The sequence below is a fragment of the Notamacropus eugenii genome, chromosome 1 (assembly GCF_028372415.1).
Source record: "Notamacropus eugenii isolate mMacEug1 chromosome 1, mMacEug1.pri_v2, whole genome shotgun sequence".
In the NCBI taxonomy this organism is placed as follows: domain Eukaryota; kingdom Metazoa; phylum Chordata; class Mammalia; order Diprotodontia; family Macropodidae; genus Notamacropus; species Notamacropus eugenii.
The window spans coordinates 141326980-141341126 of record NC_092872.1 but is presented as its reverse complement, the minus strand read 5'-3'; the positions used below and the strand labels follow the sequence as shown (position 1 = coordinate 141341126).

Genomic DNA, 14147 nt, shown 5'->3' with positions numbered 1-14147 from the left:
TGTGCAAGATCTTCAGGAAATAATTTTAAATCTCTCAAAGATAGTTCAAACTTACTTTCCTTTTTCCTTCAACCATTCTGGATTCTTTTCTTCTTCTTTTAAATCATGGAGTTCAGGAATATCTTCATTCATTATCCTTCGTGCCTCTGCCTGTTTGTGTAACCACTGTGAGAAGAAATAAATACTCGCAAAAAAAACAATACTCACATTTCGGAAGCAATTCCTTCCAGATTTTCGCTTTTACTTCTAATAAATATTATCTGATGGTGGTGGTGTTAACATTTCATTCTTCTACCCCAAAAGAACTTTTTTTTTTTTTACAAATATTACTGATTGAGATTTAGAAATGTTATCATAACTGGTTCAATTTTCAACTTTTATTAGGAATATAAAATTGTTCCTAATCAAATTGCATGAGTATCTACTTTAAAAAAAATTAAAAGAAAGTCCTTCTGCTTGTATGATTATAGATCAAAAATCTTAAATCAAGGTACAGGGTTTTCTGAGCAAGTAAAGTTATGTTTCTGAGATGACAAAAAAATGAAATATGCATTATTAGCAACTTTAACCTACCTACCAAGAACTCATCATAGATAATACGCAAAACCAACACTTAGTAAAATAAGTAGTAAGCATAACCAATTTGCCTTTTCAAATAACATTATTTAGTGGAGATGGAATATTATCTCACTAGCAATCTGGTGCCAAAAATCTACAAATTCTATTTACTCCTATCATTAGCAATCATTAATAAACAGTAATATCTTTAGTTTAGTGAAGACAAAAGAAACTCAGTACCAGTGGAATTCTGAAAAATGGCTGAAATAAGTTATTTATGAAACATTTTTATGGTAATGGTCAACACAGACAATGACAGTTATCTCTACCTCTTCTTCTTGTGCTACTTGAGATTCTCTGAGAGCAGTTGGGAAAACTCGAGGGGTAAACTGGATTTTTATATTGCCAATGGATCGAGGAGCAGGAACACAGTCATCTTTTAACGTCTCAGAAAATATAGTTTTTGCACTGCTTCCTTCAAGAAGAATATTAACAAATAAGACATTTTAAAATTTTTTATTCATTGCATTTTATAATCAAGCTGATAAAAAGAGCACCAGTGCTTCAAAGATACTAAAGAGAAAGAATTCCCAAATGTAAGTAGTATAAATAAGCTTAGGATTCTTTTTATGTTAAGAAATATAAATGTTTCATCGTACATATTTTTTACATGACATATTTTACAGACATAAAGTTAATCACCAGGAATACCAAGAAAAAAATGAAAGTCTTCTTGTTTAATGCCTCTTTAGGTGACAGTTTTTCACATATTTGAAGACTTTTATCATGTCTCCTCCCCTAAGTCTTCTCTTCTCTTTTTTATAAAATATTTTATCTTTTCCCCCAATTACATGTAAAAACAAATTTTAACATTTTAAAGAAGTTTTCAGTTCCAAATTCTATTCCTCTCTCACTCCCTTCCCCTTCCCTCTCTCTGAGATGGTAAGCAATTGGATATAGTTTATACAAATGCAATCATATAAAATATTTCTACATTAGTCATTTTGTATAAGAAAACTTGAATTTTTTTAAGAAAAAGAATGAAAGAGTGAAAAACAGCATGCTTCACTGTATAGTCAGACAGAATCAGTTCTTTGGAGGTAGATAAGAAAGCTTCATCAAGAGTCCTTTGGGATTGTACTGGATCACTGCATTGCTGAGAATAGTTAAGTCATTCACATTTCTTCATCATACAATATTGTTCACTTCACTTGCATCAATTCATGTAAGCCTTTCCAGGTTTTTCTAAAATCATGTTGATTGTCATTTCTCATAGCACAATGATATTCCATCACAATCATATACCACAGTTTATTTAACCACTCCCCAATTGATAGGCATCTTCTCGATCTTCAAGTCTTAGGCACTACCAAAAAATGCTGCTGTAAATATTTTTGTGCAAATAGGTCCTTTTCCCTTTTTTAAAAAAATATCTTTTGGGATATAAAGCTAACAGTGGTATTGCTGGATCAAAATGTGTGCAAAGTTTGATAGTCCTTTGGGTATAGTTTCAAATTGCTTTCCAGAATGATTGGATCAGCTCATAACCACCAAGAGTTCATTAGTGTCCCATTTTCCACCCCCTCCATCATTTATCATTTTTCTTTTTTGTCATATTAGCCAATCTGAAAGGTGTAAGGTGGTGGTTCAGAGTTGTTTTAATTTGCATTTCTCTAATCAATAGAGATTTAGAGCATTTTTTTTAATATGACAATAGATAGCTTTGATTTGTCTGAAAATTGTCTATTCATATCCTTTGGTCATTTTTCTATTGGGGAATGACTTCTATTTTTATAAATTTGACTCATTTCTCTATATAGTTGAGAAATGAGGACTGTATCAAAGATACTTCTTGTAAAAATATCCCCCTCAGTTTTCTGTTTTCCTTTTAATTTCGGTTGTATTGATTTTGTTTGTGCAAACATTTTTTAATTTTATATAATCAAAATTATCTATATTTTATAATGCTCTATATTTTCTTTGGTCCTAAATTTTTCTCTTATCCATAGGTCTAACAAATTATTCCATGCTCTTCTAATTTGCTTATGGTATCACCCCTTACATGTAAATCATGTACCCATTTTGACCTTATCCTAGTATATGGTGTGAGGTCTGTATGGTTTGTACCTAGTTTCTGCCATACTATTTTCTAGTTTTTCCAGAAGTTTTTGTCAAATAATTAATTTTTGTTCCAAAAGCTTGGTAAATCTGCTCTTCTCAAAGCTAAATATCTGAACTGCTTTCAAGTGATCTTCATATGGCATATACTTAAGCCACTCTCCAGTTTATTAATGACCTTCCTAAGATTTGGTACACAGAATTGATAATACCACTTCAGATACAGTCTGACCAGGGCAGAGTCTGGAGGCAGATTTTATTACAGATTCTTAAACACTATGTCTTCTTCAATGTAGCAAAAGACTGAAGTAAATTTCTTGACTGCCAAAGCAGATAGCTCATTTTTAACTTATAAGAGATCTTTTATTAACAAGTTTTTTTAATTAACCTGTACTTGAAAAACACTAATATATTTCCATGTACAAACACAAACAGAAAAGACAATTGTATATGAAATCTTTAATCTGCAAAACAACTTACTTTTTGCAGGCATATAATAAATTAAATGTTAGTTTTAAAGCTATCTTGCTTGTCTGTGTCTCTCTCTAGACTTCCCTGTATTTTATTCTTTTTTTTGTAAATGATTCAATGACCCTAGGTTTTGTTTTCTTTCTTTTTTAGACATTACTATCATGTCCCATCTCTTCATCAAACTCACTTCCCCCGAATTAAAAAAAAAATAAACAAAACAAAACATTCTTGTGATAAATAAGCAAAACAAATCTCCTCAGTCAGGTAGGTAGAGCCAACAGACTTGGAGTCAAGGAAGACCTGAATTTACATCTGGGCTCAGACACTCACCGACTACATGACACATTCCATGCCCCACCCCCAACAAGTCACAATTTTGTCTCAATTTTCTCAATGGCAAAATAAAAATAATAACAGCATCTCAGGGGTTGTAGTGAGGATCAAATGAGTTAATATTTACAAAGCATTTAGAACACTGTTTGGCACGTAATAACCACTTAATAAATATGTTTCCTCCAAATAAAAATTTAACAAGTTTCATTTCTTTGGTTCTGTTATTTGCTGCTTCCACAGATATATTTGTATATAACTACAAGCAAAAAGAAAGACAGTCCCTGCTCTAAAGGGGAAAAAAGGGTAGGTAGGTAATGCTATGGATAAAGTACTGAAGATGGAGTCAAGAAAACGAGTTCGATCTTGGTCACAGATACTTCCAAGTTATGTGACCTGGGCAAGTCACTTAATCTCAGTGCACTTCACTTTACTCAACTACGAAAGGGAAACAATAATAAAACCCACCACCGGATCACTGTGAAGATCAAATGAGATATTTATAAAGTGATTACCTCGGTGCCTGACACACAGTGTTGTTGTTCACTCATTTCAGTCACGTCCAACTCTTTGCAACCCTTTGTAAACCCTTAGGATTTTCTTGTCATAGATACTGTAGTGTTTGCCATTTTCTTCTCCAGCTCATTTTACAGGTGAGGAAGTTGAGGCAAGAAGGGCTAAGTGACTTGCCCAGGGTCACACAGCTAGTATCTGAAGCCAGATTTGAACTCAAGTCTTCTTGAATCCATGCCCAGTGCTCTATCCACTTCACCACCTAGCTACCCTGGCATATAGCGGGTGCTTACTAAATACTTGCTTCCTTTCTTTTCACAGTAGCCGTGTCCAAAAATTGTACCTTTCCTTCTAACTCTCAGGTCCATCATCACTCTGTCAGGAAGTGAGTGGCACACTTCACTGCCAGTCTTCCAGAAATATGGTTGGTCACTGTGCTGATTAGATTCTGAAATCTTTGCAGTTATTTACCTTTACAGTGTTGAAGTCATTACATAAATTGTTCTCCTGATTCTGTTAATTTCATTCTGCATCAGTTCCTACAAGTCTTTCCATGTTTCTCTGAATCCTTCCCTTTTGTAATTTTTTACTATACAATACTATTTCTTTATATTTATATTTTATAATATTTCCAGTCATTCCCAAATTGATGGGCACTCTCTTATTCAAGTTTTCTGCAACAAACAAGACTGCTATAAATACTTTTGCCCATATATGGCCCTTTCTTTTTTTTAAAATCTCTTTGCGGTTTAGGCCTAGTAGTGGTATCACTGGGTCAAAGGGTATATGCTTTTTAGTGACTGGGATATAGTTTCACATTGCTCTTCAGAGTGGCTGAAAGGTGTCATAGCTCCAACAACAGTGTATTATTATAGCTATTCTCTCACATTCCCTCCATTTTTGTCATATTTGTCAGTCTGATGGTTATGAGACAGAACTTTCAAAGATGTTTTAATTTACAGTTCCCTTATTTTCAGTGTTCTGGAGCATTTTTGCGTATTGGTGATAGCTTGACTTTCATCCCCTGAAAACTATCTAGTCATATCTTTGATCATTAAATTGATCATTTAATTATTTAATTTGATCATTTTTTAATTTGATCATTTTTGACCATTTAATTATTGGGGAATGGCTCTTGCTATTATATATTAGAATTAGTTCCCTATATATTTGGAATATTATACCTTTATCAGAGAAATTAGCTGCAAATATTTTTTTCTCAGTTAATTGTTTCCCTTGTGCAGAAGTGTTTGAATTTCAGTAATTAAAATTGTGCATTTTATGTTCCCTTCTAATTCTCCTCCTACATTTCTTACTGTTTCTTCCACTTTCCTTTTCTGGATCTTCATCCATGTCAGACCCACTAACTGTGAGTATCCCCAAGGATCTGTTCTGGGTACTCTTTTCTTTCTCTATACCAGGGGTTTGTAACCTAAGATTCATAGATCCCTAAGACATCTATGGATAGATTGCAAAGGGTACATGAATTGTTTTTTTTTTAAAAAATAGCTTGATAAATTGAATTTCATTATAATTAGTTTTTTTTGTAATATTCTGTATTTTATATTATGTAGTTTAAAATATTATTCTGGGAATTGATCCATAGGTTTTACCAGACCACCAAAGGAGTCCATGATACAAAAAAATGTTAAGAATCCATGCTTTAGGTGGGAACCAAGATAGCAGATTAATGGCAGTCACCCAGCTGAATTCTCTCAATATTCCCTTCTAAACAATTTTAAAATAATGCCTCAAATGAAATTTTGGAGCAGCAGAGGCAACAAAGTTGGGTGAGATGTTTTACTGGCCTAAGAAAATTTAAGAGGTAGACAGAAGAAGTATAACATAAGGATGGAGGTCAGATGACCATATGACTAGATAGTCCTCAGGGGGGGAAAGTCAAGCTATCAAAAATATGCAAAAATGCTCCAGAACACTAAAAATAAGGGAAGTGTAAATTAAAACCTCTTTGAGAGTTCTGTCTTATAACCATCAGACTGACAAATATGACAATATATACAGACTGGAGACAGCAGCAACAGTAGCTTCAGAAACTCACAGCTCAGAGATTCCTTCAGAAGGAGTTAGACAACTACTTAGAAAGAGATTTCAGGACATTGTTTACAGCTGGGGCTGGTCAGCAATTCTACTTACTGCCCACATGCAATTCTGGGTGGCAGTTCCAGGGTGGAGAGGAGTGCTGATGATTGGGCACAAAGGAGCAGGGAGTCTAGTCACAGTACCAAAGTAGAAAGGAGTGCTAGTGTCTACAGCTGCAGGGGAGCAGGCGCCCTTCCTTGGTAAAGACCAGAGTACAGACCAGAAAAGCAGTGACTACCTAACTCCGAGGATTACACTACCTTAGTACCACCAAAAACTTGCAGACCCCTCAGAACTAGCTCTGAAAATAGCACCATGAAAAAGCCTAAAGTTTGACACAATGCCTCCCTAGCCCCAGATGAGCAAAATCCAACACTAACATTAAGTTCAAAGTAAAGAACTCGACTGGAAAAATGAAGAAACAACAAAGACAAACAATTTTTGACCATAAAAAGCTACTACAATTTCAGGGAAGACAAAGACATAAACAGAAGACAACAATGTGAAAACAGCTACTCCAAAAAAAGCCTTAAATAAAATTGCTAATTGAACCCAAGCCCAACAAGAATTTCTGGAAGAGTTAAAAAAAGATTAGATGTAGAGGAAAAATTGGGAAAAGAAATGAGTGATGCAACGAAATTATGAAGAGAGGATTAACACCTTGGGCAGCTCGGTGGTACAGTGGACAGAGTGCCAGGCTTGGAGTCAGGATGACTCATCTTCCTGAGTTCAAATCTCTTCTCAGACACTGATTAGCTATATGGCCCTTGCCAAGTCATTTGATCCTGTTTGCCTCAGTTTCTCATCTGTAAAATGAGCTGGAGAAGGAAAAGGCAAACCACTCCAGTATTTTTTTTTCAAGAAAATGATTCATTTTATTCCAGCATCTATAGCTGAATGACATTTATACTGAAGCAATCAAATCTTTAACATTGTATTAATTGGGTGTAAACTTTATTCCAAGCTTTTGGTTCTTCATTTAATGAAAGAATAAGATGCTACAAATCACAAAACACAGAACTGCAGGAGCACAGAAAAGAACACAAAAATTTCAGTATACAGTAGAAACACCCAGCATCAGTGGTGAATGGGACGAGACACAGAGTCCTGTACAAACCATAACCAAGGGCTGAAATATGGTACTACCTGCACACTAATGTACCACAATATCCTTTCCCCAATGTTTATGATGGCAATTATTTTTCTAAGAATGACAACATAGATGTCACTTGAGATCATTTTATTTCTGAGACTTGTCAAATAATTGACTATTTTATAGCAATGAGAACAGATAACACAAGAAGTGGCACTCTGATAGGACAAAAAAGATGCATCTTTCCATTAAGCTGTGTGTACTCTTGCCCATTGCTGTCACTCACTGGATTGTTAGGGTGTATAGCGCTGGACAAAGCATGGGTACAGGCATACATTTCGGATATGATATCTGTTCAAAATCCAAGTTAAGAATTGCTCCAAGCCCAAGCCATACCCTCAATGAGGGCATGCACCATATTTTCTCTGATCAGTGTACCAGTAGTAAGGAGTGGGATCAATGCCTTCTCTCTTGTATCCCTTTAGCAGTTCCTCACCATCCCAGATATGCATGGAACCTCCCACAATTTCACCAACATTTGGCATCAACACATCTACAGATTCAGTAAGCCGGGAATCCTCAGGACATCGCGGCATATAGAAGGACTTGATCTCTGCAGGAAATTGACACAGCAAGATTGGTTCATTAATGGTGTCTGTCATCAGTCTCTCAGGGGCTTCTGGGATATCCTCTCCAAATTCATAATAGGTACTATTCTCCTTCTTTACATCATGTTCCTTTAGCCACACAATGGCATCTGAGTAGTTCATCCATTTGAAAGGTCTTTTAGGGGGTGTAAAAGTCGGGTTGAATTCATACAATAAGCTTGCTGCAGGTGATTTCAAGATCCTGTCTACTACATCACAAACCTAGTCTTCCACACGGATTAGGAGATCCTCAATAGTCAGGAAAGGGCACTCAGCTTCAATGTGAGTGTACTCTGATAGGTGTCTTTGTATCCTGGACTGTTCTGCTCTGTATGACTGAGGAATCCAAAAGACATCTCCTAAAGCTGGGAGGCAAGTTTCCAAATATAACTGTGACGATTGAGTCAAAAATGCCTCTTCTCCAAAATAGTTAAGTTTGAAAAGCATGGCACCACCTTCCACCTGTGTTTGTACTTATGTTAGAGGAGTGATTTCATGATATCCCCTATCAAAAAAGTGATCTCTAAAGCATCTGGTGATCACTGAACGTGCTTTCAAGATTTTAGACATGTTCTCTCCTCAGATCATCATGTGCCTATTACTGAGTTGGACATTCACATCAGACTCTTCATTTATCAGCTCCCCCAGCAGGAGCTAAGCCAATCAATTCCCAATAGTCACAGCTCAGCTCATGGCCTCCTGGTGCCTGCTTGCCTTCTGGTGTAAGATTGAGGATGCCATACACTGCCACACTACTCTCTGTAGACAAGACCATTCCACTGTAACACTGATACAGTTCATCTGACAAGACACATTGAAGATATCCTGTGCCATCTCTTAATATGAGAAACATCAAATTCTTCCCTTGCCCACACAACCTGTGGACCCAGACAAACACCTTCACTTGTTGGCCTCGATGTGCTTCTAAAGTACGAATCTTTACACATTTTACCTCTGGAAGATTTGGATCCTGTTTAATGGTAACCTTCTTTGCTTCCTCCAGATTTTTTTCTTGTCTTAAATTGTCTTCTGCTTCTTTTTTATCTTGGGATTCATTCTTCATTTGTTCCTTGTGCCATATTTTTTTATGTTCTTCAGCTGTGACTTGGAAATAATATCCCATCTCTCATTTTCTTTTTGTGAATCCACATAAATGGTAGGAAATGGCTCATTTCCTGCTGTCATCAAAGCCTTTAAGCCTGTTTTAAAAGGTTTCTCTTTTGTTCCATCACCAGTTGCATCACTCCCTTCTCGATCTGAGACGTAGAGTTCCCCTAACACCATCCTGATCACCAGTCCTGATCACCTCTAGAGACAGCTGTTTCTGTACCACTTCCCCCACTCCAGTATTGTTTTACAAGAAAACCCCAAATGGGTCACAGGGTTGCACATATCTGAAATGTCTGAACAACAATAATAAAAGGGGTACAAAAAATATTGAAGGAAATAACATCTTAAAAACCAGAGTTGGCCTAATGGTAAAAAAGGGGGGAAAAATTCACTGAAGAAAAGAACTCCTTAAAAAGCTACATTGGTCAAGTAGAAAAAAGAGATACAAAGCTCAGTGAAGAAGACAATTCCTTAAAAATATGGTCAGGTGGAAGCTAATGAGATACTAAGAAACAATACAACAATGTACAAAGAATAAAAAGAAGAAGAAAATGTGAAATATCTCATTGGAAAAACAACTGACCTGGGAAATAGATTGAGAAGAGATCATTTAAGAATTATTGGATTACCTCAAAGACATGATCAAAGAAAGTGCCTAGATATAATATTTTAGGAAATTATTAAGGAAAATTGCCCTGATATCTTAGATCCAGAGGGTAAAATATAAATTTAAAGAATCCAGTGAGGTGGAGTCAAGATGGTGGAGAAAAAGCAGGGAATCACCTGAGCTCTCCCCCAAACCCCTCCAAATCCTTATAAATAATGACTCAAAAAAAATTCTTGAGTGGCAAAACCACAAAAAGATGGAATGAAACAATTTTCCAGGCCAAGACAATTTAGAAGGTTGATAGGAAAGGTCTGTTCCACCAGAGTAGGAGTGTAACATAGTCTAGTACATGCCACACCGGCACAGACTAGGTCTCTAAACCAGGAGCAGTCTTAGGGGGCAATTGAATCAGTGGCAACAGTGGTGGTTTCTGGACCCCTCAGCCCACAGATGGAAAAGGAGTCAGACAACCAGTCAGAAGAATATTACAGGGATCTCTGCTGGCACCAGGGGAAGGACTCTGTTGCATTGCTCATACTTGGATCTAGGTAGCAGTCTTAGGTCTCAGTCTCAGAGTTAGGAGGAACACTAGCACACCAGAACTTGTAGCCATAGAGAAAAAGGAAACCTAGTCACAGTTCCAGGGTAGAAAAGAGTGCCTATCATCACTCAAAGGCCAGCACACAGTACTAGAGAGTAGTAAACTCACCTCTTCCTGCATTATACCATCTTGGAAGAACCAAAAACTTACATGTCCTCAGAATTACCTCTGAAAACAGATGCATAAAAAACCCTACAGTTTAGGACTGTGCCCACTCCACTCCAGAAGCAGAGCCCCATTTTAGCATAGAGTTAAAAGTCAAGAAATAGGTTGGAAAATGAGCAAACAGCAGAAAAAGATCCTGAGTATAGAAAGTTACCATGCTGACAGGAAAAATCAAAACACAAACTCAGAAGACAAAAAAGTCATAGGTCTTACATCCAAAACCTTAAAGAAAAATATGACTTGGTCTCAGAGCATGGAGGAACTCAAAAAGGATGTTAAAAATCCAGTAAGAATTTTTTCTTTCTAAATCAAGGTAAGAGGTAGGGGGAAAATTGGGAAGAAAAATGAGTGATGCAAGGAAATAATGAAAAAAGAGTCAACAACTTGATAAAGGAGGCACAAAAACTACTGAAGAACACAACACCTTAAAAAATAGAACAGGCCAAAAGGTAAAAGTATCACAAAAATCCAATGAAGAGAAAAATGCCTTGAAAAACAGAATTGGCCAAATGACAAAAGTTCACTGAAGAAAAGAACTTCTTAAAAAGTACAATTGGCCAAATGGAAAAGGAGGCACAAAAACTCAATAAAGAAAATAATTCCTTAAAAGTTAGATTTCTGGTTCTGGGAACCAAGATATAAGAGTGATTGGTAATTGCTATCTCCCTCCCCTTGTTGACCTTGAAGAGCCCAGAGAATATCTCCCCAGGAAAAATTCTGGAACAGTGGGAGCAGCACAAGGGGTAAACAGTCTCTTAGCCCATGAGGCTAGGAAAATCACTAAGGAGGGTCCCTCTTGCTGTGGCTGAACGGGACCAATGTAGGACTGGAGCTATCCCAGACAGCCCCACCTCAGCAAACTAGGAGAAGATCCTGAGCCCTAGTGGGGTGAAGCCTGCAACCACCAACACCAGGACCCCAGGTGTGCCTCAGCACCCCAGGGGAATTCGGAAGACACAAGCACAGATGGGATCACCAACCAATGAGCTTTCCTATGCTCTAGCTTGGCAGAGAACTCCTGTGGCCAGACCACCCCTCCCCCACACTTAATACAGCTAACTCCAGGGTAACTCTGGGGAAATGCAAAAAGACTTCACCTGGCCTCTGCTTTTCAACACCAGCCACCTCAGCACCAGGTAAGCTGCAGCATTTTAGCTTCTAGCTGAAAGAACCAGAGGCCACAACACACAAAGTCTCAAGTTTTATGCACAAGAACTGTGGGATACAGCCCCCTGTGCCCTAGATGCAGAGATCTTTTTAAAAGTCTGGAAAAGTGTGATCATCATGAGGAAGAAGCAAAGCAGAAAAGAAAAGACCATAGAATCTTTTTATGGGGACAAGGACCAAAGCACGAATACCAGAGAGGTCAGCATTGAGACTGTACTCCCATCTGAAACTTCAGAAGGGAATATGAATTGATCTGAAGCACAAAGAGCATTCCTGGAAGAGCTCAGTAAGGATTTTAAAAGCCAAACTAGAGAAATAGAAGAAAAACAGCAATGACTTTAAGAATATGAAAAAAGAAATCACAGAAGAATTTAAAAGGAAAATTGGACAAATGGAAAAGGAAGTACAAAATCTAACTGGAGAAAATAACTCCTGAAAAGGAACAATTGGATAGATTGAAAAGAAGAGGCAAAAGTTAACTGAAAAAAAAAATTTGATAAAAATTAGAATCAGGCAAGTAGAAGCTAATGACTCTATGAGACACCAAGAATCAGTCAAACAGAATCTAAAGAAAGAAAAGATAGAAGAAAATGTAAAATATCTAATTGGAAAAACAAATGACCTGGAAAATAGATCCAGGAGAGAAAAATCTAAGGATTATTGGTCTACCAGAAAGTCATGATGAAAAAAAGAGCCTGGACAATATCTTCCAAGAAATCATCAAGGAAAACTGTCCAAAAGTCCTAGATCCAGAGGGCAAAATAGTCATTGAAACAATACACCATTTACCTCCTGAAAAGGATCCCAAACTAAAATCACCAAGGAACATTGTTGCCAAATTCCAGAACTATCAAGTGAAGGAGAAAATACTGCAGGCAGCCAGAAAGAAACCATTTAAATATTGAGGAACTACAGTCAGGATCACACAGGACCTTGCAGCTTCTACATTAAAAGATCGAAAGAATTGGAACCCAATATTCCGTAAGGCAAAGGAGTTGGGACTTCAACCAAGGATCAACTACCCAGCAAAGTTCAGCATAACATTTCAGGCAAGGAGAAAGTTATTCAACGAAATAAGGGATTTCCAGAGCTTCCTGACCAAAACATCAGAATTCAATAGCCAATTTGATCCTCAAATGCAGGTCTCCAGAGAATCACAAAAAGGTAAACAGAGGGGAAAAAACAAAAACAAAAACTTGCTACTCAATTAGGGCAAACTGTTTACCTCCCTATAAGGGAAGATGATACCTGTTAATCTTGAGAACTGTGCAGCTATTATGATAAAAGGGATATATGTAGAGGGAACGGGCATAAAGTAAATGATGTCATGTCAAAAATATGATTTAAGTATGAGAAGGGAATGTAATAGGAGGTGTGGAAAGGGGGAAGCAGAAAATGGCAAATTATATCACAGGAAGAAGTACAAAACTATAGTAGAGGGAAGGAGGGGAGGGAGATGAGCATTGTTTGAGAGGTACTCTCATCTGATTTGTTCAAAAGAGGGAACAATAATCTTAAGTAGATAAGCCTAAATAGCTCTATAGGTAGTAGGAGGGGAAGGGGGAAGAAAGGGGAGGGTGGCTAAAAGGGAGGAAAGAAGCAATAAGAGTAAAGGGGACTAAAAGGGAGAGGTGTCAAAAGAAGGAGGGGAAGGCTACAGGAGGAGGGGGAGAAAAGTGAATACTATTGAGGAGGGGAAGGGAGACGGGAGAGCTAAAAGCACAAATGGTGGGAAAGAGGTTGGAGGGAAATACACAGATTGTAATCATAACTGTGAATGTGAATGGAATGAACTCTCCCATAAAACGGAGACGGATAGCAGAATGGATTAAAAGCCATAATCCAACAATATGCTGCTTACAAGAAACACATTTGAAACGGGGGGATACACATAGGATAAAGGTCAAAGGATGGAGCAGAATATAGTGTGGTTCAGCTCATGTAAGAAAGGCAGGAGTAGCAATCCTAATCTCAGACAAAGCAAAAGCAGAAATAGATCTAATCAAAAGGGATAAGGATGGAAACTATATCCTGCTAAAAGGCACCATAGACAATGAAGCAATATCATTATTACTAAACATGTATGCTCCAAGTGGTATAGCATCCAGATTCTTAGAGGAGAGGTTGGGGGAGTTGAAGGAAGAAATTGATAGCAAAACTATACTAGTGGGGGACCTCAACCTCCCCCTCTCTGAACTCGATAAATCCAACCTCAAAATAAACAAGAAAGAGGTTAAGGAGGTAAATAAAACTCTGGATAAGGTAGATATGATAGATCTTTGGAGAAAATTAAATGGGAATAGAAAGGAATATACTTTTTTCTCAGCGGTACATGGAACATTTACAAAAATTGACCATGTACTAGGACATAAAAATCTCACAATCCAGTGCAGAAAGGTAGAGATAATCAATGCATCCTTTTCAGATCATAATGCATTAAAAATTACATGTAATAAAAGGCCATGGAAAGAGAAACCAAAAATCAATTGGAAACTAAATAATCTAATTCTAAAGAAGGGTTGGGTTAAAGAAGAAATCATAGAAACAATCAACAATTTCATTCGAGAGAATGACAATAGTGAGACAACATACCAAAACTTATGGGATACTGCAAAAGCAGTTATTAGGGGAAGTTTTATATCTCTGAATGCTTACATAAATAAAATA

The 14147-nt window shown here is 37.0% G+C and overlaps 1 protein-coding gene and 1 pseudogene across 4 annotated transcripts in view; both read right to left on the bottom strand.

Moving 5' to 3' along the window:
- The window catches only part of DNAAF4 (dynein axonemal assembly factor 4), a 105639-nt gene that overhangs the window by 36631 nt on the left and 54861 nt on the right, over positions 1-14147 (bottom strand). For all 4 annotated transcript variants that reach the window (XM_072615971.1, XM_072615981.1, XM_072615988.1 and 1 more), the window contains 2 exons: positions 888-1033; positions 56-165 (listed from right to left, as the gene is read on the bottom strand). In XM_072615971.1, the coding sequence (XP_072472072.1) occupies positions 56-165; positions 888-1033 (256 nt within the window). The remainder of the gene's footprint in view (positions 1-55; positions 166-887; positions 1034-14147) is intronic.
- Positions 1049-12586, bottom strand: LOC140508220 (asparagine--tRNA ligase, cytoplasmic pseudogene; annotated as a pseudogene).